Genomic DNA, 23,954 nt, shown 5'->3' with positions numbered 1-23,954 from the left:
ATAGGAATTGTTCAATAAGTATTTGTGGAATGAGTAAATGGGTGTTCAGATTTGCCTGTTAGAAATAATGGGAGTGAGGCCGGGCGTGGTGGCTCAAGCCTGTAATCCCAGCACTTTGGGAGGCCGAGACGGGCGGATCACGAGGTCAGGAGATCGAGACCATCCTGGTTAATACGTTGAAACCCCGTCTCTACTAAAAAGTACAAAAAACTAGCCGGGCGAGGTGGTGGGCGCCTGTAGTCCCAGCTACTTGGGAGGCTGAGGCAGGAGAATGGCGTGAACCCGGGAGGCGGAGCTTGCAGTGAGCTGAGATCTGGCCACTGCACTCCAGCCTGGGCGACAGAGCGAGACTCCGTCTCAAAAAATAAAAACAAAAAAACAAAAGAAATAATGGGAGTGGTCGGGCACGGTGGTTCATGCCTGGAATCCCAGTGTTTTGGGAGACCGAGGCAGGAGGATCACTTAAGGCCAGGAGTGTGAGACCAGCCTGGGCAGCATAGCATGATCCCATCTCTATAAAAAATAATGGCCAGGTGCAGTGGCTCATGCCTATAATCCCAGCACTTTGGGAGGTCGAGGCAGGTGGATCACTTGAGGTCAGGAGTTTGAGACCAGCCTGGCTAACATGGTGAAACCTCATCTCTACTAAAAATATAAAAAATTAGCTGGGTGTGGTGGTGCATGCCTATAATCCCAGCTACTTAGGAGGCTGAAGCAGGAGAATTGCTTGAACCCAGGAGGCAAAGGTTGCAGTGAGCCAAGATTGCGCCACTGCACTCCAGCCTGGGTGACAGAGCGAGACTGTCTCAAAACAAAAACAAAAAATAAAAGCAAAAATTAATGGTGTGGTGGAGTGCACCCGTAGTCCCAGCTACTCAGGAGGCTAAGTCAGGAAGATCTCTTGAGCCCAGGAGATCAAGGCTGCAGTGAGCCATAATGGTGCCACTGCACTCTAGCCTGAGCGACAGAGTGAGACCCCGTCGCAAAAAAAAAAAAAAAAAAAAAAAAAAAAAGCAGGAGGGATTGGAAAAGGCAAGGAGGCAGGCTAGCCAGTGAGGAGGCCGGTAGGGCCAGGTGCTGAGGTGAGGTGGGAAGGAAGCAATTGCAATGCCTGGGAGCAGCCTGGCTGTGGCGTGCAGAAGAAGGCAGTCAGGCTGGGCAGTGATAGAATGGGATGGGAGGTTGGGGGACGGAGCAGCCAGGCAGCAGAGTCCCTAGGCCCAATGCCATGCTCAGTGTGAGACAGGCCGAGTTGCAGGCCAACCTCTCGGTGTGTTTCACACATCTCTAGCACAGGGCCAAGTCTGCTCCCCATAGCCCAGCCCCTTGCCTGAGGCCAGTTTTGTTGAACTTGTTAGAAAGGGTTACAGAAATCTTTTTGTTTTCTTTTTCTTTCTTTTTCTTTCTCTTTTTTTTTTTTTTTTTTTTTTTTTTTTTTTGTGTGTGTGTGTGTGTGTGAGATGGAGTTTCACTCTTACTGCCCAGGCTGGAATGCAATGGCAGGATCTCAGCTCACTGCAACCTCTGCCTTTCGGGTTCAAGTGATTCTCCTGCCTCAGCCTCCAGGGTAGCTGCGATTACAGGCACCCACCACCACGCCCGGCTAATTTTTTGTATTTTTAGTACAGACGGGGTTTCACCATGTTGGTCATTCTGGTCTCAAGTGATCCACCTGCCTCGACCCCCCCAAAGGACTGGGATTACAGATGTGATCCACCACACCCAGCCAATCACCAGGGCTTCTGTGAACAGCTTGCGTGGATCGGAAACGGAGCCACTGGCCAGGTGCCCCTTCTAGTTTTGGGGAAAAGAAACTGGAAGGGGGTCATGTCATCGCACAGCCCCAGCTCTGGGGACTGGGCCAAGGACACCTGTGTCATGGCCCACGCAGAGGTGGGAGCAGGGGCCACCTCAGCCGCACCCTCATTGGAGTTGGACCGGGGTTCTTAACTGGTGGGACGCTAAAAGCCTTCGGAGTGAATATCTGTGAGATAGATCCAATGTTACAGGCCACACTGCGGGCATGCGCACATTCTTCTGGGAGAAGGGTTCTCAGCCTTCATCAGATTCTCAAAGAAGACCTGATTCAAAACAAGCTTAAAACCCACCACTCTAAGAGAGAGAAACAAAGGAGAAGAAGGGGAAGGAGGAGGAGGAGGTGAGAGGTAAGAAAGAAGGAGAGGAGGAGAAATTGTGTATTTCTTTCTTTCTTTTTTTTTTTTTTGAGATAGAGTCTCACTCTGTCGCCCAGGCTGGAGTACAGTGGCGTGATCTCGGCTCACTGTAAGCTCCGCCTCCCGGGCTCAAGAGATTCTCCTGCCTTAGCCTCCCAAGTAGCTGGGATTACAGGTGTCCGCCACCATGCCCAGCTAATTTTTTTGTATTTTTAGTTGGGATGGGGTTTCACCATGTTGGCCAGGCTGGTCTTGAACTCCTGACCTCAGGTGATCCACCCGCCTCAGCCTCCCAAAGTGCTGGGATTACAGGCTTGAGCCACTGCACCCGACGAAATTGTGCATTTCTTTACATCTAATAAAAGAAATACAGGCCAGGGGCAGTGGCTCATGCCTGTAATCTCAGCACTTTGGGAGGATCGATTGAGCTCAGAAGTTCGAGACCAGCCTGGGCAACATGGTGAAACCCTGTCTCTACCAAAAAAATACAAAAATTAGCTGGGTATGGTGGTGCATACCTGTAGTCCCAACTACTAGGGAGGCTGAGGTAGGAGGATTGCTTGAGCCCAGGAGGTCGAGACTGCAGTGAATGGAGATCATGCCACTGCACTCCAGCCTGGGCAACTGAGTGAGACCCAGTCTCCAAGTTTTTTTTTTTTTGTTTGTTTTTTTGAGACGGAGTCTCGCTCTGTTACCAAGGCTGGAGTGCAGTGGTGCAATCTTAGCTCACTGCAATCTCCGCCTCCTGGGTTCAAGTGATTCTCCTGCCTCAGCCTCCAGAGTAGCTGGGATTACAGGTGCGTGCTACCACGCCCAGCTAATTTTTGTATTTTTAGTAGAGATGGGGTTTCTCCATCTCTACTAAAATGGTCTTGAACTCCTGACCTCCCAAAGTGCTGTGATTACAGGCCAGGAGCCACTGCACCTGGTCCTCAAATTTAAAAAAATAAATAAATACATAAAAAGGAAATTCACTCCTCTAAACCATTCTTTCCAGGCCCCTTGCGAGTTGGTAGCCAGAGGCAGGCACGGTGTTTTCCTTAAGTGGCCACCATTTTTTTCTTTTCTTTCTTTTTTTTTTTTTGAGATGGAGTCTCACTCTGTCACCCAGGCAGGGGTGCGGTGGCTTGATCTTGGCTCGCTGCAACCTTTGCCTCCTGGGTTCAAGTGATTCTCCTGCCTCAGCCTCCTGAGTAGCTGAGATTACAGGCGTGCGCCACCACACCTGGGTAATTTTTGTATTTTTAATAGAGATAGGGGGTTTTACCATGTTGGTCAGGCTGGTCTCAAACTCCTGACCTCAGGTGATCCATCCACCTCAGCCTCCCAAAGTGTTGGGATTACAGGCGTGAGCCACCGCGCCCAGCTGTGGCCACCTTTTAAATGCTCACTCTATGCCAGTCACAGTCACCAAGCTGAGGACTATCAGAACATTTCATGCCCACCTGATCTCAACCCTGTGTCACATGGCTGGGAGGCACAGGAGCCAGGACACATGCCCACATGCTGCCTGTGACTGTGTCCCAACCACTATGCGACACCCCACCATGTCGTGAGGGTCCCCTGTGCCCGTGTCCACCCTGTGTCTCCTCCCTCTACCCCGTCCCCACCCACTGCTGAAGGTAGTCTGGGTGTTTGGACTCAGGCAGCCCACCCTGCGGGGTGTTCAAAGTCCACCGGGCCTCCAGGCTGGGAGGAAGGTCCCTTTGGGTCCCTGTTTTAGCCTCAAGCTCAGAGGCAGGGGGATAGACACACTGGTTCCTGGATGCCAGCTCTTCTCTCTGGGGTCCCAAGGAGCAGTCTGAGCCTTTCTCCTTCCTTGGAGGAAGACCCCCAGCCCCGCTGCCCTCCTGAATCTCCCGGGGTGCCCACATGCACAGAGGCCTGGTCTCACCACCTGCCATCCGGGCACCAAGGGTTTTATTCGAGTCCAATTTTTATCCGCACCGCGGAGAAAGAGGGAGGGGGGACACAGAGAAAGCAGGGAACCCGGACCAGACCCCAGACCCCTCCCCCCACTGGAGCCCGGGGCATCTGCCTGGTTGGGCCAAGGAAGACTTTGTGAGATCCCTGAGGGCCCCAGGAGGAGGGGGCTGGGAGCAGCAGAGGAGGACTGGGGGCCACCACTTCCCCATGGATGCCCCAGGCCAGGGCCCTCAGTCTCTTTCCTCCCCTCCCTTCTGAGGGCTGCAGCCTCCATCTCTGCAGAGGCTCGTCTGACCACGGCCCCATCAGACCCCCAAGGTACTCCCTCAGCAGGTCCAAAGCACATGTTATCCTATGCCTGTGACCCTGGGCTGCCATCCAGTCCACGTCCCAGACCACAGGCCCATGCTGCCCTCCTCTTGGGTGGGGCTGGGGGCATTACTGACCTGTCACCTGCTCCCACCCCGGGGGTCTGTCTCTACTCCCTGGGGGCTGCTCAGTCAGTGGACAACTTAGATTTTCTCTTTCCTACAGATTCCACCCCCCATCTACCCCTTTCCTCTCCCACCTCTTGACTGAACCCCTTTTGACCTCAGGGTCAAATGTACCTGAGGTCTGTACCCCCCCACCTCTTGTCATGCAGAAGTCCTGGCTGGTAGGACCTCAGCCCAGGGCACGGGGTGAGGACAGCCTGGCCTGGAGAGGTCAGACCAAGAGTGAGGCGCCTAGCTCCCCAAGGCTGGGATTTTGGGGGCCACCGGTCTGCGCACTCCTGGGTCAGTGGAGGAGCTTGGGGGAGGCTGTGGGGCCAGCCACCAGCCCTCAGCCAGGGTCCTCCTGCAACCAGCTCAAAAGGACGCAGCTCCCCAGCTTGGATGGGGGTGCACCAAGGGTTAGGCTGTTCTGTCTAGCTCTGATCCCGTGTGCCGTACCACCTCCTCATCTGCCCAGTGATAAGAGAGGAGTGGAGGGAGCTGTGCAGTGGGGAAGAGGAGCTCGCACGGCTGGCACCTTGTAAGGTGTCCCTGGCTGCACTGAGCTAAGGTGAAGTGACAGAGCAGATCGTGGACTCTGGTACCATCCACCAGCAGCAGTTCCCAGCCTGGTGAGTTGGCATCAGCAGGAAGGGGGATGGGGAGATCCCTGTGTTCGTAACGGCTCTTTGTTCCCCGGGCACAGTAGGTGGACACGAGGTGGGAGAGGACACCCATAGAAGCAGCACATCTGGCTTCTCCTTGTCCACCGGGTGCCCACCCTCAAAGTCTTCCCTGGTCCCATCTGCCCATGCACTGGCCCTGAGACCTCTTTGTAGCCTTGGGGGCAAGGAGGTACAGCCCCCTCCCCGCCGGGGTCCTGGGGCCCGCCCCTCGCCTCTCCCAGTGCCAGGGGGGCACCAAGCTGAGTCTGTCTGGGCTCAGAAGCCCCCGCTCTCAGAGCTGCTCCGGCTGTGGTAGCTGGGACTGGGGGTCCTCGAGGGGCTGCGTGTCCGGCTGCGGGTCCCGTGACTGCGACTGCGGTAGCTCTCATGGCTGTGGCCAGGGCTGGGGCTGCGGCTGTGGCTCCGGGTGGAGTAGTCGCTGCTCAAGCAGCTGGAGGAGGAAGAGGGGCTGGGCCGGTAGTACGGAATAGGACGCTTGCGGGCGCTGCCGGGAAGGAAAAGCTGATTACAGGCCATCCCAGACCCTGAGAACCATCCCGGCAGCGGCCAGGGCTTCCTGCCTCAGTTTCCCCTGAGCCCTGGCCTTAGCGACACCTGCCTCCTCCAAATGGAATCTGACGGTCAGTGGTTACTTGCAAATTCCATGTTGATCGTTTTGCTTTTCTTCACCTATCTGCAGGGAAAGGAGCCCATGTTTCTGCCCGATCCAAACACTTGATAATAAATACTTGTTGAGGCTGGGCACGGTGGCTCACGCCTGTAATCCCAGCACTTTGGGAGGCTGAGGCGGGCACATCACTTGCAGTCAGAAGTTTGAGACCAGCCTGGCCAACATAGTGAAGCCCTGTCTCTACTAAAAATACAAACATTTGCCGGGCATGGTGACACGCACCTGTAATCCCAGCTACTCGGGAGGCTGAAGTGGGAGGATGGCTTGAACCCCAGAGGCGGAGGCTGCAGTGAGTGGAGATTGCGCCACTGTACTCCAGCCTGGGTGTCAGAGCGAGACTCCGTCTCAAAACAAAACAAAACAAAACAAAACAAAAACTTGTTGAATGAATGAAACTTGCAAATATGGATGGTTCCCATCACCCAAGCAGGTGTGGAAGTGTCTGTGACTACATCCCAGCCCTGCCTCTCTGTTTCCGTCCCCTCCGCAATCAAGGAGTTTGTTGCTTTCAGGTCACTCAAAAGGAACAAGGAGGAGAGTCCTGGCCGCTGCTCCCCACGCCCACGGTCTGGTTCAGTCCCGCCGGCCCCACTCCTCACTCAGCTACCTCCCACTGGCCCAGAGTTAGTTGGAAGCCAGGAGGCTATGACCCAGAGAAGAGAAAAGAGAGGTTAAGGGGCAACACCGCCCCGTCGCAGGGTTAATTCTGAGGAAGAAAACAGGTATACATTAGTGGAGGAGGAGGCAGCCTGGGAGAGGGGCTGAGTGGGTGCCAGGTGGAAGGTGTGAGGGCCTGGCATACGGGCAGGGTGTGTGACCTGTTTGGGGGCGTCCCCAGCCTGGTGAATTGGCATCAGAAGGAAGGGGGGGGCAGGAAGATCCCTGGGTTTGAAATGACTTTGTTCCTTGGGCATGGTGGCTGGACAAGAGGTAGGAGAGGACATCCGTTAGAAGTAGCACAATCTGGTCGGGCACGGGGTCTCACGCCTGTAATCCCAGCACTTTGGGAGGTCAAGGTGAGGTGGATCACCTGAGGTCAGGAGTTCGAGACCAGCCTGACTAACATGGTGAAATTTAGTGAAACCTCGTCTCTACTAAAAATAAAAAAAAAAATAAAAAAACAATTAGCTGGGCATGGTGGCAGGTGCCTGTAATCCAAGCTACTTGGGAGGCTGAGGCAGGAGAATCACTTAAACCTGGGAGGTGGAGGTTGCCGTGAGCCAAGATCGTGTCATTGCACTCCAGACTGGGTGACAAGAGCAAAGCTCAGTCTCAAAAAAAAAAAAAAAAGAAAGAAAAAAAAAAGTAGCACAATCTGGCTTCTCCTTCAAGGTGGTCTGGCTTTGAGCTCTAGGGCAATGCCCCCCCGCGCTTCTTGGTTACCTGGATCACCAAGGATTAGGAGGGACTAGTTTGAGAATCATACCCTGTTAGAACGGAAAGGTTGCTCATGAAACCCTGGTTATTGTACAGGTGACAACTGAGGCCTAGAGAGGCACACCGATCTCCCAAGGCTGCCCAGCAAGGCAGTGTTGGGCTCAGAACTTTTTGCTTGTGTTCCCCTCACTCCCCGCCAGTGTAATCTAGGGCTTCAGGGTGATTTCCACAAAGGCAATCCATAATGTCACCCGGAGACCCAGGCCCAGACACTTCCAGTCCTAGCAGAGAAACTGATCATGGCTTCACCAGCCACGCCCTGGGCACAGCCCCACAGCTGTGTAGGGCAAAGGAGTGTGGCTAGCTCCTCTGACAGCTGCCCCAGAGACCAGACTGCTGTGCCCCCTCCTCCAAATCCCCCAGGTTAGTGAGAAAGAGAGAGGCAGACAGACGGACAGCTGACCAGGGCCAGACCAGCTCACTTGGGTATCTCCCAGGCAGCCTGTGCAGAGGGGTCCGCCTGGCCCCCAGGCTGACCACAGGCCACTCAGCAGGCTGGACCTTGAGATGAAGGAGAAAAGGAGACATCATTGTCCGGAGACGATGTAGGGAGGGCAGGAGGGGCTCCGGAGGGATGGAGGGACTCTTGCAGAGCTAAATTCCATGCCGGCTGCTGCTCACCCAGACCGAAGTACAGAGCTCCCTCCCCTTCATGGGCCCTCAGGCCTCCACCGGGACCCTTCCCTCTGAGGCCTCCTGCACCTGTCTCTCTGATCGCCCCGAGCACCTCCAGTTCTAGCCCCCTCCTCCCCTGGCCCCCTACCCTGGCAGAACCCACTCATTGTCCTTTAGCCCCTTCACCCCCCTCCCTGTGCCAGGTTCAGTGGATCCTCGGAGAAGGACCCCGGGCCGAGGTCTCTGTCCCTGATCGGGGTCAGCGGCCCCAGCCCTGAGTCCCCGGTCCCCCAAGACCCTCCATACCTGGTGATGCGCCGCGGCTCCATGAAGCTCGGCGAGTCCCGGCGCCGCTTGCGGATGGGCGAGTAGCTGCGGGAGCGGCGCCGGGCGCGGGCGGCCTCGGCCTCGGAGTGCCTTGCGCGGCCCTCGCCGTCCTTGTCCCTGCGGGGCCGGCCCGAGGTAAATGAGCGACGCGACCCGGCCGCTCCACCCCGCCGCCGCCCCGTCGGCCCTGTCCGGGCGGACACTCACCGGCTGAGGGGCTTCTTGGGCGAGGGCGAGCGGCTGGGGCTGCGGGGCCGCTTCTCCGCGGAGCGCGAGCGCGATTTGGAGGGCGAACGGCTGGAGCTCCAGGAGCGGGGGTGCGGGCCGGGGCTGCGCGAAGAGCTCTTCCCTTCCGGGCCGCCGCGCCGGCCGTGCGCGCCCGGGGACAGAGAGGTGCTGGCGGGCCGCGCGCGCGGGGGCCGCTCCTTGGCCCTGGAGGAGGAAGACGGCGCAGGACAGGGTTCAGCGACCCGGAAAGGGGGCTGGGGGCGGGGAGGGTTCCCTGGGGCGGGGCTTAGGCAGAGGGGCGCCGTCCGTGTAGTTTGTGTTCAGTTTGTGCGGGGTGCGCTGTGAACGCGGAGCCTAGTGAGGGGCAGGGTTCAGTTCAGGGAGAGCCCCGTGAGGGGGGTGTGTTAGGGGAGATCAGTAGAGGAAATTGGTCTGCGGGATGGTGGGGAGAGTGATCAGTAAACGGGAAGCCTCATGGGAGGAGAGGGGGTTCCCGGGAGCAGTGATCAGTAAGGGGAGAGGGATCTGCTGTGGGGAAGGGGTCAGGATAACCGGGGGTAGTTCGAGGTTGGGGGAGGGACCTCCATGGAGGCTTGACATCAGTGGAGGGGGACTGGGATCAGTGTGGGGAGGGAAACTCCCTGGAGTTTGGAGGTCAGTGGAGGGGGTGTAACTCCCTAGGGAGAGTTGGGGTTCCCCCTGTGAGAGGGGAGTTGGGATCAGTGTGGGGAGGAAATCCATGGGAGGATCCATGGGGTCCATAGGGATTTGGAGTCCATGGAGAGGGAGGGGAGCCCCGTGGGGGTTTGGGATCCGTGGGGGGTTGGGATCTGTGGGGCGTAGATCACTGGGGAGGGTGGGATCCGTGGGGGGTAGCTCATGGGGGGTGGTGGAATCCGTGGGGGTAGCTCCGTGGGGGGGGTTGGGATCCGTGGCGGGGGTTGGGATCCGTGGTGGGTAGCTCAGTGCGGGGAGGGATCCTGTGGGCCGGTATCCGCTAGTGGAGGGGAGCCCTGTGCGGGATGGGGGCGGGAATCCAGCTCGGGGTCCGAGCACGCTCACCGTTTCCCGTGTCCGCCGTGGCCTCGCTCGGAGCCGGGCTCCGGCCCGGGGCCGGGGGCGCCGCCGCCGCTGCCGGAGTCGCTGCTGGAGTGGGCCCTGCTGAGCGAGCGCGACGAGCCCCGAGGGGGCGCGGGCCGTGCGCGCCGGCGACCCCTGCGGCGGGGCGCGGACGCCGAGGACCGCGAGCGCCGCCGCCTCCGCCGCCGCCGCCGCCGCCGCCTGCCCGCCCCGCCCGCCGCGCGGCCTCCGCGACCTTGGGACGACGGCGCCGAGCGCGGGCTCGGGCTCTCCTTCCCCCGCGCGGGCGGCGTGGGTGCGGCGGCCGCCGCCTTGTCACGGGCCCTGGGCGAGGGCGAGTTGGGCTTCTGACGGGGAGAGAGGCAGAGAGGGCACGGAGGGGGGAGAGGGAGACGAGAGAGACAGAGAGAGAGGAGAGAGAAGACAGAGAGACAGGAGAGAGAGGGAGAGAGAGGAGAGAGAGAGAAAGAGAGAGAGAGAGACAGACAGACAGAGACAGAGAGAAAGAGGAAAGAGGAGGGAGAGGCAGAGAAAGAGAGGAGAGAAAGAGACAGAAAGAGAGCGAGAGACAGAGAGAGAAAGAGACGGAGAGAGAGAATGGAGAGAGACAAGAGACAGGGAGAGAGAGAGAGACAGGAGAGAGGGAGAGAGAGAAGAAAGATAGAAAGAGAGAGGGAAGAGGCAGAGAAGAGAAAGAGGAAGAGAGAAAAAGCGGGAGAGAGAGAGAGAGTGAGAGGGACAGAGATGAGAGAGGGCGAAAGAGCGAGGGAGATGAGAGCGAGAGGAGAGAGCGAGACAGGAGAGAGAAAGGAGAAGGAACAAAGGGGGGAAGAGAGAAGGGGACAGAGACAGTGAGAAGAAGAGACAGAGGAGAGACGGGGCGGGGTGGGGGACAGGAGAGAGAGAGAGAGCGAGAACGAGAGAGCGAAAAGAGAGAAGGATGGAAGCCAGGGAGAAACAGAAAAAATCCAGACAGGCAGGGGACAAGAGTGGAGGCAGAGAGAGGACAGAGCAAGAGGAGCGAGAGGTTGGGGTGAGAGAGCGGGCGGGTAGGGTGGGGGGAGAGAAGGAGAGAGGGCTTTCACCGGGCCCGGGCCGGGGGCTGCCAGTCCCGGAGCATCGCACACACGGTTCCCCGCGCCTGCCCTGCCTCTGCCTCTCCTGGGTGTCCACCTTCTGGCCTCAACAGTGCAGCTCATGCAGGGTTCTTGGCATGCAAAACACAAGAGGGACGGAGCGGTGGGGGGCGGGGGCCAAAGGGGGAGGGTCTCCAGGACAGGCGTCGGGGCTGGCATTGCCCCCCGATGGGACGGACGATTCCCGGCAGAGAGAAGAGAGAGCGGCACCGGGAGCGGGGCCAGGGCCAGCCCACCAGGCCGGGCCCCCAGCGCTTGGGGGTGGGCGAGGGGATGGAGGGGGGCGTCACACGGCACACAGATGGGGGAGGGGGCGAGGGGGACAACTGAACTCAAAACTGAACCGAAGAAAGGAAGGAAAAACAGAAATAAAAAAACAAAATCCACAAATGTCATTAGATACCAAAAATCAAAAACAATATCTGATCCTGGGGAACCTGACATTTTTCTGTTAATATTTTTTTTTTGTTTTGTTTTCCGGCCCTGCAGAGAGCTTTGGAGCTGTCAGTAGCACCCGACTGTCTTTCTGTTTCTCTCTTTTCTTTTTCTTTTTCTTTCTTTTTTTTTTTTTAAGTTCTGATTTTTAAGTCCCTCTTGGTTAACGTCCACTTACCAATAAAGTGGCACTTCCTCCTTTAGTAGGTAAGGTGTGTAAGAGAAGGGAAAAGTGTGGTAGTATAAGTTCATCATTAGATTCACAAAAATGCAAGAGAGAGATAGAGAGAGAGAGAGAAACGCAACCACCCCATTCTAGGCCTGAGAGGAGGCCACGCCACCTCTGGAGGAAGGGCTGGCAGCGCCCGGCTCCTGAGTGGGCACCTCTTAGGTGACCGCTGGATAGAGATGGCAAATGTTTTTCCAAAAGTGGAGTTAGGACACAAGGATTGGAACACAGAAAACCAGGAAGGTCACCTGGCACCATCAAAAGGGCCCTGGCTGGGATTCAGGAGTCTGACAGCCTGCCTCTATCTCACCAAACGACCCTGGCCACGTCACTTCCCCAGTCTGGGCCTCAGTTTCCCCATCCACAAAATGAGAGGGTTGGCTTTTGCTTCCTGATGTCCCTTCCAGGGCAAAGATTCCAGGATTCTCTGCATGCCCCCTGCCCATCCTTCCCGTCTCCCTCCCTACACAGAGCTGATCCCCCCTCCTGTCCTTGGCCCTCCATCTAGTAACAGTTGACTGTCCTTGTCTGTTTATAGGTCTGCTCCTCCCTGAAAATCCTCCGATCACCACTCCCAACTTGACTTTGAGCACTTCCAGGGTAGATGTGGTATCTGATTCACCTCTGTACCTCACTTTTTATCACAGAACTTGGCGCCTAGTAAAACCTTGATTCTGTTTGCTAAGGAAGGAAGAGTCCTAGAAGCCAGGTGGTGCCTGGACCAAGCTCTTTTGGCAGGCTGTTTCTTTTTTCTTTTTGAGAAGGCGTCTCACTGTCTCTCAGACTGGAGTGCACTAGCGTGATCTTGGCTCATTGCAACCTCTGCCTTCCGGGTTCAAGCAATTCTCCTTCCTCAGCCTCCCAAGTAGCTGGAACTACAGGTGTCTGTCACCACGTCTGGCTAATTTTTGTATTTTTAGTAGAGATGGGGTTTCACCGTGTTGGCCAGGCTGGTCTCGAACTCCTGACCTCAAGTGATACTCCCTCCGGCCTCAGCCTCCCAAAGTGTTGGGATTATAGACGTGAGCCACTGAGCCCAGCCATTGGCAGGCTGTTTGGATGAGAAGACAAAAGCTGCTGCCACCTCTTAGGGCACCTTGCTGCCAGGGACTAGAAGGAGCACGGTTTCCTTGGCATGGCACTGGGTGTTTCCTGCAGAGGGCAAGGTGGTGCCCAGGCCTTTCCCTGCAGGGCTGGAGTTGAGCTGAACATGGAGGTAGAACCAGGAGGTCAACCTCATGGGTGGAAAGGCACAGATGGCTCCTGATTGGTGCCTACAGCAGCCAATGAACACTAGCCATAGCTGCCCAAAGTCAATCAGGCCATGAAGACCTGTCCTGGGAGAGCTTAATGTCTCCATTTGGGGCAGAGGTAGGCATAAGTGGACACAATGGATGTTACCTGGTATTGGGGTGCCCCTTTGAGCACCCCTGACTCTCCTGATCACAAGCTCACCCCTCACCCTAGGCTAGGAGAATTGGAGGCTGAATTGGCTCCTCTTTTTTTTTTTTTTTGAGACAGAGTCTCACTCTGTTGCCCAGGCTGGAGTGCAGTGGCATGATCTTGGCTCACTGCAACCTCCGCTTCCCGGGTTCAAGTGATTCTCCTGCTTCAGCCTCCCAAGTAGCTGGGATTACAGGTGCATGCCACCACGCCTGGCTAATTTTTGTATTTTTAGTAGAGACAGGGTTTCACCATGTTGGCCAGGCTGGTGTTGAACCCCTGACCTCAGGTGATCCACCTGCCTCGGCCTTCCAAAGTGCTGGGATTACAGGTGTAAGCCATCGTGCCTGGCCTTGGGTTGACTCCTCTGAGATGGCAGTTCTATTCCCAACAGGAGACCCTCAGTCCCCTGACACATACTCCCACCACTCCAGAAGGCAGCCAGTGCCCCAGAACTTTCAAGCGCCCCCAGCTCATTCTTTTCCCTCAATAGGAGGCAAATGAGAAAGTTTCTGGGATTGTCATATTTGCCATTTCTGTCCTATACTCTGGGTTGTCAAAGAGTGCAAAGTGAACACATATGAGGTGGGAGAAGCTTGGGAGCCAATTCACAGTAGCCCACAACTCAAGGTGACACTGGTCTCCTTCTTTAAGAAATCTTTGCTTGCTACTTTGGTTACGGGAGGTAGTGTGGCAGGGCTTAGGAATAAGCCTGGCTGTGAACCCTGACTCCAACTCTGAATTTGGATCTGAGCCAGCTACTTCCTTCCTTTCTTCTCTTTCTTTCTCCTTCCTTCCTTCCTTCCTTCCTTCCTTCTTTCCTTCCTTCCTTCCTTTTTTCCTTCCTTCCTTCCTTCCTTTTTGTTGTCTATTTGTTTGTTTTGAGACAGAGTCTCACTCTGTTGTCCAGGCTGGAGTGCAATGGTGCAGTCTTGGCTCACTATAACCTCCACCTCCCAGGTTCAAGTGATTCTCCTGCCTCACCCTCCTGAGTAACTGAGGGATTACAGGTGTGAGCCACCACGTCAGGCTAATTTTTTTGTATTTTCAGTAGAGATGGGGTTTCACCGTGTTGGCCAGGCTGGTCTTGAATTCCTGGCCTCAAGCGATCCACCTGCCTCGGCCTCCTAAAGTGCTGGAATTACAGGTGTAAGCCACCACGCCTGGCCTGAGCCAGCTGCTTCTGACTCAAAGAAAGGAGCTAACAGTAGGCGAGGAAGACCACGGGCCATGATGGGTCCTTCCCACAGATGCTGCAGAGCCCTCCTGACTTCCCACCACCTTATGCTGAGAGTGGGGTGGGAGTGTTAGGAGCCAAAAGGGTCTAGGTTGGGTGGCTGTTCACCCCCATCATGGTCCTGTCCCCTACCATGAAGGTCCAAGCCCCCAGGTCCAATCCCCTGTGCTGATCCGGATACTGCTATTTTTGAAGACCAAGTTCTTCCCTATTTCCTTCTCATCTCCTCCAAGTCACGGGCCTGCCATGGCCCAGATGATAGTCATTGGAAAAGTGGAACATCCTGAAATTGGCCTTGGTAAGAGTTTGCTGTGAGACCTTAAGGGGGTCACCTGACTGTGGGGAGCCTCAGTTTCCCCATTGGTAAAATGGTGATAAGCGGAGTCTTTGCTGGGTCAGCCTATATTGGGATTGGGAGACTCTTTTCAGAGCACAAGCAACTCATGGTCTCTTCACTGGGTCAGAGCAGTGCAGGAAGGACTGGGGGATCCTATGGGGTGTCCACCAAGTACCAAGATAGCAGAGGATGGGAGGAAGGCACCTCTCATGTCCTCCTCCACCCATCCCTCTGGAAGTCTTCAGGAAGGGGTCACCATGCGCCTGCCAGAGTCTGAGCCTCGTCCTCAGCTTGGCTGGGTCTCATTCTTCCTGGGAATTGAGGAAGATCTAAGGCCAAGCGCTATGGGATTTCATAGGATGCTCAGAGACCTCCAAACCTCCCTTCCAGGAAGCTGCTCTTTGTGCCTTGGTGCCTCTTGCAGGGATCTCCTCTCCCCACCTCCCACCCACAGCCTGGCTAATGCCTATTGGCATCCCTACCCTCAGCTCCAGGGCGCCTTCTCCAGGCTGCATCACATCCGCTTCTCAATGATCCCATAGAATCTGGTTCCTTCCTTCCCATAGGGACTCTGCCAGGCTGTGCTAGCCAGGGGGCTGCTGTGGTGAGCAGGAGCTTCCCACTCACATTTCAGCTTTTTCCCTCCATCACACTCAGTGTTCTTCATCTGTCCTCCATCCTGGGAGGCCCAGGTCGGCCTGCCTCTCTCCTGGCACGGACATCCAAATGGGGCCTGGCACAGAGGAGGTGCTGGGCACATGTCTGCTTAGTGTGTGTGGGAATGAATGAATGAATGAGTGAGTGAGTGAATGAGGGATCTCGCCTGCCTCTGAGCTGTGTTCCCAGGAGCCCCTCCTCTCCTTTTTACCACTTGCTAGCTGACATGTTTTCTTTTGCTTGTGTTATATATATATACACACACATATATATATATGTTTGTTTGTTTGTTTTTTGAGATGGGGGCTGGCTCTGCTGTCCAGACTGGAGTGCAATGGTGCAATCATAGCTCACTGTAGCCTCCAATTCCTGAGCTCAAGTGATCCCCCCACCTCAGTCTCCTCAGTAGCTGGGTCTACGGGTACACACCACCATGCCTGGCTATTTATTTTATTTTATTTTTAGTAGAGATGGGGTCTTGCTCTGTTGCTCAGCTGGTCTCAAACTCCTAGCCTCAAGTGATCCTTCCACCTCGGCCTCCTAAAGCATTGGGATTACAGGCATGAGCCACTGCTCCCAACCTTTGGGTAAGAAATTTCTGAGGGTCAAGTGGAAAAGATGATGGAAGGGAGTAGTAAGGGGGCAGTGTGCTCACCTGGTCCTGGTGCTCTGAAGGACAAGAACAGGTAAACACCTGAGATGCTTTACTCTTGCTTCCTTTGAGGACTTAGACGACCACCCACCTCTAACTCAGCGTTTGAGATCCCAGCTTGTGGGTCCCTGGTCATATCAGAAACTCCTCAAGGAGGGACCCTCCCCTTCCTCATCGGGCTTCAACAGAGTTTCTCCTGTCAGATCAGCAGCACTTTCCTTCTTTTCTTTCTTTCTTTTTTTTTTTGAGGGAGCAGGGACTGAGTCTCGCTCTGTTGGCCAGGCTGGAGTGCAGTGGTGCAATCATGGTTCACTGCAGCCTCAAACTCCTGGGCTCAAGCAATCCCCCCGCCTTAGCCTCCTGAGTAGCTGAGACTACAAGTGGTATCACCTCACCTAGCTTGCCCTTTCTCCCTTTTGAAAGAGTCACTTGTTGGCCAGGCACAGTGGCTCACGCCTGTAATCCCAGCACTTTGGGAGGCTGAGGTGGGCAGATCACGAGGCCAGGAGATCAAAACCATCCTGGCTAACACGGTGAAACCCCATCTCTACTAAAAATACAAAAAATTAGCCGGGTGTGTTGGTGAGCGCCTGTAGTCCCAGCTACTCGAGAGGCTGAGGCAGGAGAATGGTGTGAACCCACGAGGCGGAGCTTGCAGTGAGCCAAGATCGTGCCACTGCACTCCAGCCTGGGCGACAAAGCGAGACTCTGTCTCACAATAAATAAATAAATACATTAATTAATTAAAAAAAATAAAGAGCCACTTGCTGTCTCCCCTCCTGGCACCACCCAGTGTTGAGAAGGATGTTCTGAGTGGGTGAACTCCCTGACACCTGCCCCTGGGATAAACATGGGGTGGGGTAGGGACGAGTGGCTGGGCCTTCTCTTTTCAAAGCTGAAGATGGAAGCCGTGGAGGCCTCATAATGGTTGGAATGCTGAATGCCCTTTTTTTTTTTTTTTTTTTTTGAGACGGAGTCTCATTCTGTCGCCCATGCTGGAGTGCAGAGGCACGATCTAGGCTCACTGCAGCCTCCGCCTTCCGGGTTCAAGCGATTCTCCTGCCTCAGCCTCCCGAGTAGCTGGGATTACAGGCGTGCACCACCATGCCCAGCTAATTTTAGTATTTTTAGTAGAGACGGGGTTTTGCCATGTTGGCCAGGCTGATCTCGAACTCCAGACCGCAAGTGATCCGCCCACCTCAGCCTCCCAAAGTGCTGGGATTACAGGCGTGAGTCACCGCACCTGGCCAGAATGCCACATTTCTCTAGCTGCTCCCAGGTGGGAAAGGAAACAGTTTAATAGGCAGGGGTGCGGAGGTGGGGTCCCCTAGGGTCCACCTCCAACTCTAGTACCCTCAGTGTGGCTGGATGAGCCCTGGGCTGAGAGTCACAAGTCCCAGGACCTAGTCCTGGTTCTGCTGCAGCATCCTGTGGGCCCCTAGCCTCTGCTGATTGTTCTTTTGGGATCCTTCTGCTCTGAGGGTCCACATTAAGCTGTTCAAATTCAGAAGATGGAAGGATGCTGAGGGTGGAAGGAGCCCTGTCTGGGTTGGATCATGGACCAGGCAGCAGGCAGGTAAATTACCTGTAAATTACCTCACAGAGACTTTGCTAAGTAGGCCCTCTAGGTTTCAAACCTGCTCCTGGCCAGCTCACTGCCCTGCCCACTGCCACCCCAAATGAATCTACTATCGCACCCAATAGATGGAAGCTGGAGGCTCAGTCCTGATGCCCGTTTCTCCTCCAGAGCCCTGCAGCTCCCACCCCAAAGCTCCGTCCTGCAGCCAGGGAAGGATTCGCGGAAGCGCAGAGTTCCCTTTGGCTCAGTAGGCCCCCGAGGATGGGATGGGGCTTTTCCCTTGTGCCTGACCTTGGCCAGAACTTCCTCCAGGATCTGGAGGCCAAGAGGCCCCACAATGGCTCCTCTGCCACTGCCTATTGCCCGAAAGGGCCCTGAAGGCCAGCGGGGTGACCGATGTCCCAGGGGCTGGCAGGGATGAAGGGTGAGGAGGGGCTTCGCAGCTACTCCAGACAACAGAAATCAAATTGGCTTCACTGCAGCATACAGTTCAGGAAAGAAACACAAACTTGGAATGCTAAACCACACAGAAATGCATTCGGACAACAGAATGAGAAAGAAGGCGTGAAGGAGGATTTAGGGGTGGAAGTCAGGGATGGAGAGGGAGAAGGAGGGAACAGGGAAGCTGGAGAAGGGGGGGAGATGGGCTAGAAAAGTTGGTCGGGGAAAGTCAAGAAAACCAAACGACAAACCAGGAAACATAGCTTTGTAGCTCATTTGAAGAAAGTGCAAGTTACAAATGAGTAGTCACTAAAATAAAGAAAGAAAAGGGAGGAAGATGAAACCAACCAGGGCAAGATCGAGAGAAAGAGAGAGAAAGAAAACCACATTCAAACCAAGCAAAGTGGCGGGGCTTATCTGGAGATGGGAGCGAGAGCGCACAGCGGAGCTGGGATACCTACCTTCTCAGTGGTCAGGGACAGGAATGCAATAATAAAAAAGAAAAGAAGGTCTCCGCATTGGGAATGCAGAATTGGGGAAAGACAGTGACCCTAAACTGTGCTCCCCCTCTGAGCCAGTAGATGGGTGGCCGATGTGGCTTTTGTCTCATCCCAGGGATGGGAGGGGGCTCTTGCCCGGCCATTTCTGTTTGCTTTTTTTTTTTTCCTCCGTTTTAAACAATGGGTTCCACTAGCCAAGCTTTCTTTACTGTTCAAACAACAGAAAACCTCCACAGAGCATGCAGGAAGCAGCTGATGGAAGAGAACCACAGGGTGGGCTACAGAGGGTCTGGCAGCATGGGAGAGAGGCCCATGCCGGGGGAGAGAGATGGAGAGGAAGAGAGAAAGGGACAGGAGGCAGACAGACAGAGAGACAGACAGACGAACAGACAAAATCAGACAGAGATAGAAATGGGAAGAGAGGGAGAAAGAGAAACAGAAAGACAGAGACAATGACAGAAGCAAACAAACAGAGAGGCAGGAAGAGAGAAAGGTGCCCCCAGACAGAAAGAGGAGACAAGCGCTGTTTAAACAAGGCCAATCGGAGTGGACAGATGGGTGAAGGGAAAATGTGCATTTAAAAGGGAAGGCAACCGCAGAGCCGATCTGGAGGAGTGATCCTGCCTCAGGTCAATCCCACTCCTTTCCCTCTGGCTTCAGCATCATTTCAGCAAAATTCATCCCTTTTGCCTTTTTCTGTTCCTGGATAAGGCAGGTCAGTGGGTGCCTTGGTACCTTTTCTTGGGGGTCACCCGAGGCTGGCCATTACTTGATAAAATTTGGACCAGGGAGAGAAGCCAGAGAGAGCCTGGAGGCCATGATCCTGAGCCTTCTCTGCCACCCTCAGCTAAGGGTGTTACCTTCCAGGCAGCCCCTGACACTGTGGAGTTTTTTTGTTTTTTGGGTTTTTTTTTTTTTTTTTTTTTTTTTTTTTTTTTTTTTTTTTTTGAGATGGAGTCTCGCTCTGTCACCCAGGCTGGAGTGCAGTGGTGTGATCTCAGCTCACTGCAACCTCCACCTCCTGGGTTCAAGTGATTCTCCTGCCTCAGCTTCCTGAGTTGCTGGGACTACAGGCAGGATGATAGCTCACTGTAGCCTCCAACTGCTGGGCTGAAGTGATCCTCCCACCTCAGCCTTCCAAGTAGCTGGGATTATAGGCATGCACCATCACACCTGGCTAATTAAAAAAAAAATTTTTTTTTTTTTGTAGAGATGGGAGTTTTGCTATGTTGCCCAGGCTGATCTCAAACTCCTGGTCTCAAGCGATCTTCCTGCCTCGCCCTTCCAAAGTACTGGGATTACCGGCATGAGTCGCTGTGCCTGCCCCATCCCCTGAAACTTCTAATGCTAGAGACTTCTAAGGTGAGCAAGTTGTCCCTGGGACAGGAATGCAATAATAAAAGGAAAAGATGGCAAAGTCTGTCTACTCTTTCTGGGCCTTGGGAGGGTGAGCCTAGCACCAGGCTGTGCTGGTGGGGGCTGGAGGGAGGCCAGTGAAGGTACCAGGTAAGACTGGACAGAAGGGCTTGTCCCAGGAGGTCTCCTGATCCGTTTCTTCCTCTTCCATCCTACATTGTGTGACCTTGAGTGACTCTCTTCCCTCTCTGTGCCTTGATATTTATTTTCCCACATGTATGAACTGTGAGGGTTTAGGGTTCCCTGAGTCACTGAAGCAACAATCATATAGAGTGAGTTTCTGTAATGTGGGGGCCACCTGCACCCGGTCGCTCAGTGTGGGCAGACCTCAGTCTAGGGACATGAGAGAGCAGGAAGCTGATTTCTGGAGGGGTCTGATGGGGGAAAACAGGAGCTGAGACAACCAGCATCCACCTCCCAAATCCTCCTTCTGCTCAGGGCTCCCGGACTGTGCTTCCCATTTGCCACCCTCTCCACAGCGTGGCTGGAGTCTAGAGGTCAGAGGGCTGCAGTCTATTTTTTTGTTTTTTTTTGTTTGTTTGTTTTGAGACAGGGTCTTGCTCTGTTGCCCAAGCTGGAGTGCAGTGGCGCAATCATGGCTCACTGCAGCCTCAAACTCCTGGGCTCAGGCAATCCTCCTGTCTCAGCCTCCTGAGTAGCTGGGATTACAGGTGTATTCCACCATTCCCAGCTTTCTTTCTTTTTTTTTTTTTTTTTTTTTTAATTTTTGTAGCAACAGGGTCTTGCAATGTTGCCCAGGCTGGAGTGCAGTGGTGCTATCATGGCTTACTGAAGCCTTGGACTCCTGAGTGATTCTCCTACCTCATCTCCCTCAGTAGCTGAGACTACAGGCACATGCCACCATGCCTGGCTCATTAAAACAAAAAAAATTTTTTTTTTTTCTCGTAGAGATAGAGTCTTGTTCTGCTGACCAGGCTAGTCTGGAACTTCAGGCCTCAAGTGATCCTCCTGCCTCAGCATCCCAAAGTGCTAGGATTACAGGTATAAGCCACCGCACCCTGCTTGGGGTCTACTTTTGGATCTACCTCTAAATAGCTGTGTGACCTTGAACCAGTCGGAGGTTCAAGGAGCTGCAGTTTCTCCTGTAAGCATCAGAACCCAAAAATTCCTGTGGGGTTCAACCATCACCTGGGAGTGACCACATCACTGGCCTCAGTCTCAAGACCAAGATGGATTTTTTTTTTCCGAGATGGAGTCTCACTCTGTCACCTAGGCTGGAGTGCAGTGGCATGATCTCCGCTCACTGCAACCTCTGCCTCCCAGGTTCAAGTGATTCTCCTGCCTCAGCCTCCCAAGTAGCTGAGATTACAGGCACACACCACCATGCCTGGCTAATTTTTTTGTATTTTTAGTAGAGACGGGGTTTTGCCATGTTGGCCAGGCTGGTCTCGAACTCCTGACCTCAGGCGATCCACCTACCTCAGCCTCCCAAAGTGCTGGGATTACAGGTGTGAGCCACCATGGCAGGCCGAATTTTTGTATTTTTAGTAGAGCTGGGTTTTCACCATGTTGGTGAGGCTGGTCTTGAGCTCCTGACCTCAGGTGATCTGCCTCCCCTCGGCCTCCCAAAGTGCTGGGATTACAGGTGTGAGCCACCATACCCAGCCCAAGATGGAATTTTTCTCTTGCCTGAAGTGTCTCAGCTAAACTCTGCCAGGTGCCTTCAGACCTCTCCCTCCTCCACAGTTACCTAAGGATCTGAGTCTGAGGTCTGACACTGATGGTCCTGAACAACCTGTCCTGCTCCCTGTCCCCCGTGTCCAGCCCATTACACTAAACTGAACCAAGGAGTAGCAGCAAGCTCCAAGAAGCTCCCTGGGCAACACAGGACAAGTCTCTTTCCCTCCCTGGGTCTCCCAGCTTCTCTCCAGCTTCCTGGGGAATGCAGCAGCACAGGCTGCACCACTGTAGTTAATTTAAAATCTGCGGCAGCTCCAGCCTGTGCCTGGAGTTGAAAGGAGGATTTGCTGCCACTGCTGACTTGGCAGGAGCTGTTGGTGTGGGCGTGATTTTTTTTTTTTTTTTAGAGTTATCTTCCCTTTTAAATTCAGATTACAAAGGAAAAAAAAGTATATAGAGATGTGTATATGATTAATGTTCACTTAAAATTCAAAAGCCATCTCTGCATTAAGAGGAAAGGTTCCCACAGTAACACACACAAAAAGAAAATTCTAGAACATAGAAGATAGGAAAAAAAAAAAACCCAGAGAGATAGTTTGCATTTCTGTACATTAAAATAGAAAAAAAAAAAAAAAAAAAAGGAAAAGGGAATACAAACAAAAACAAAACAACAGAAAAAGTTACATAAACTTGCCCACCCTCTTCCCTCACCAGCTAAACAAGAAATGGAATCACAGTATTACCACGTTTCAAATGGGAGGCTAAAAAACAAACAAAAACATAGACGGGGTTAAAAAATGTTGAGCTTTCCTTTTTTTCCGTTTGTTTCTCTCTCTCTTTTTTTTTTTTCTTTTCTTTTCTGGTTTTTTTTTTTTTTTTTTTTTTTTTTTTTTTAAGGTATCGTCCAAGAATACCACCCCCAGTATTTTTTCCCAAAGACAGTTTCGTTCATGGTAAAGTCTGGGACCCCTCTCCCATCCCCCATCTCACTTTTCTGCATATGAGCGAGAACTAGCCTCATTTGACTCCTCAGAGGTCTTTTTTAGGCAAAGAGGCAGGGATCTGAATGCAGGTTTGAGACCCAGGATGCTCTGAAGTCCCAGAGCTCCCAGGACCCCAAGGGTGAGGGACAGGATTTAGGGACCATGCTTGGTGAAAGGAGTCACAAAATGCCATCTCCAAGAAAACTCCCAGGGCTGTGCCGAACCAGAGTCCAATGCTGGGAGGGAGACAAGATGTGGGTGCTTCAGAAGCTCCCGCCCTGAGGCTGGTGGCTGGGTCCCCTTCCCCAACTGCCCTATCCCAGGGAGTCTGCCTAGTGGCTGTGGCTATTTTGTCTGCATTGGGGAGGGGGTGGAGGTGGGATCATTGCTCAGGACTCCAGGGCTGGAGAGAGGACCAGAAGTACGAAGGAACCCACTTTCAGCCCTGACTTGAGAGAACCTGCCTCTCTGTGTCTCTCGGGAGGCCCCAGGAGGGGGGGATGAGAAGCTAGCAAGAAGGTGTTTGGGGTCCTGTGCTCTTGGGACTCCATGCCCACAGGGGTGGGGGATGGTAGGTGTCTCTCTTGTGGGTTTGTTAATCCTCTCCAGCCTCTGCCATGCTACCCTCAGCTACCTCTGCCTGCCCTCAACCCCTCCCAAGACAGATCAGGGGACATCAGTGTCATCCTCCCTGGGTGGCCCAACCAAAATCCCCTGGAGCCTGGGAGCCTGGTGCCTGGTCAAGGTGGGACAGTCTAGAGACAGGTAAATGTCCTTCAATAAAACTTAACCTTGAGACCAAGAGCCTTCAGTCAGCTGCCCTTGACTTTCCTCTCTGAGGCCGTGGGAGTAAAGGGTGTTTGAGAAAAGAAAGGGAGTGAAAGGAAACAGCCAAAAATCAAAATGAAACTGACCAACACGTACATGTTTGCTGCGGAGACCTGAGGTCTGGGGAGGGGCAGCTCTCCCACTCCCAGCTGAGGCTTTGGGGTTGGGTGGGGGGCAGTCTGCGGGTCTGGGAAGGAACCTGCAGGCCTCCCCACCCCAAGCCACACCCCCGCCCACCCTAGTGCCCCTGCCAGCACTGCAGCCCCCTCTCTCTGAGGGGTCTCAATCGTGTTCTCTATAATCAACAGACCAGAAGGGGATGTGGACCTTCCCTGGGGTCTGGGAGAAGCTCCCACCCAGGCCCAGCCCATTCACCTGGGGACAGACTGAGACATCTCTCGCCTCTGCCAGCTCCCCCATTGCACCTGCCTGTAGGTCTTCGGACATCTGTGCCCCTCTTGGAGGAAGGGTTGGGACAGTTTTGGGGGGGGTTGGTGTTGGTGTGGGGTCTCTGAGGCACCCTGGCAGGTGCCTCAGGAGGGTGGCCGTGGGAAGAGGAGCCGGCAGGTTTGAGACACCTGTCCAAGTGTGGGCGGTGCCTGGAAAAGGGCAGAGTCTCCTGGGAGCAGGGACTTTAGAGGGCAGAGGGACTGAGATGGGGGAGAGGGCGAAAGGAGGGAGGGGCTGGGGAGAAGGTTAAAGGAGGGGTAGGTGGGTGCTCAGAGGTGGGGCCAGGGCTTGGTGGGAAGAGGGAGACTCAGGGCCCAGGTGGTGCCCAGCGGGGGGTCCTGTCTCTCGAATCCTGCTCCTGCCTGGGACTCCTA

The 23,954-nt window shown here is 54.4% G+C and overlaps 3 protein-coding genes across 13 annotated transcripts in view; 1 reads left to right on the top strand and 2 right to left on the bottom strand.

The window, feature by feature from the left end:
- The window catches only part of TMEM120A (transmembrane protein 120A), a 436,474-nt gene that overhangs the window by 235,744 nt on the left and 176,776 nt on the right, over window positions 1-23,954 (top strand). The gene's annotated exons all lie outside the window — the stretch shown is intronic.
- The window catches only part of HSPB1 (heat shock protein family B (small) member 1), a 138,649-nt gene that overhangs the window by 13,475 nt on the left and 101,220 nt on the right, over window positions 1-23,954 (bottom strand). The window contains exon 1 of one of the 11 annotated variants that reach the window (XM_050783873.1): window positions 14,243-14,246. The exons of the other annotated variants lie outside the window; for them this stretch is intronic. The gene's annotated coding sequence lies outside the window, so the exon portion shown is untranslated. Of the gene's footprint in view, window positions 1-14,242; window positions 14,247-23,954 lie in introns of those variants that run through there. 11 annotated transcript variants of the gene reach the window in all.
- Window positions 4,078-23,954, bottom strand: part of SRRM3 (serine/arginine repetitive matrix 3) — an 84,954-nt gene continuing 65,077 nt past the window's right edge. Inside the window, exons 12-15 of the mRNA XM_050783916.1 lie at window positions 9,599-9,963; window positions 8,516-8,740; window positions 8,288-8,425; window positions 4,078-5,743 (exon numbers count right to left, since the gene is read on the bottom strand). Coding sequence (XP_050639873.1) covers window positions 5,515-5,743; window positions 8,288-8,425; window positions 8,516-8,740; window positions 9,599-9,963 — 957 coding nt within the window. The 3' untranslated portion in view covers window positions 4,078-5,514. The remainder of the gene's footprint in view (window positions 5,744-8,287; window positions 8,426-8,515; window positions 8,741-9,598; window positions 9,964-23,954) is intronic.

Source organism: Macaca thibetana, chromosome 3 (genome assembly GCF_024542745.1).
Source record: "Macaca thibetana thibetana isolate TM-01 chromosome 3, ASM2454274v1, whole genome shotgun sequence".
In the NCBI taxonomy this organism is placed as follows: Eukaryota; Metazoa; Chordata; class Mammalia; order Primates; family Cercopithecidae; genus Macaca; species Macaca thibetana.
The sequence above is the reverse complement of the archived record's forward strand: the minus strand, read 5'-3'. Positions and strand labels throughout refer to the sequence as shown.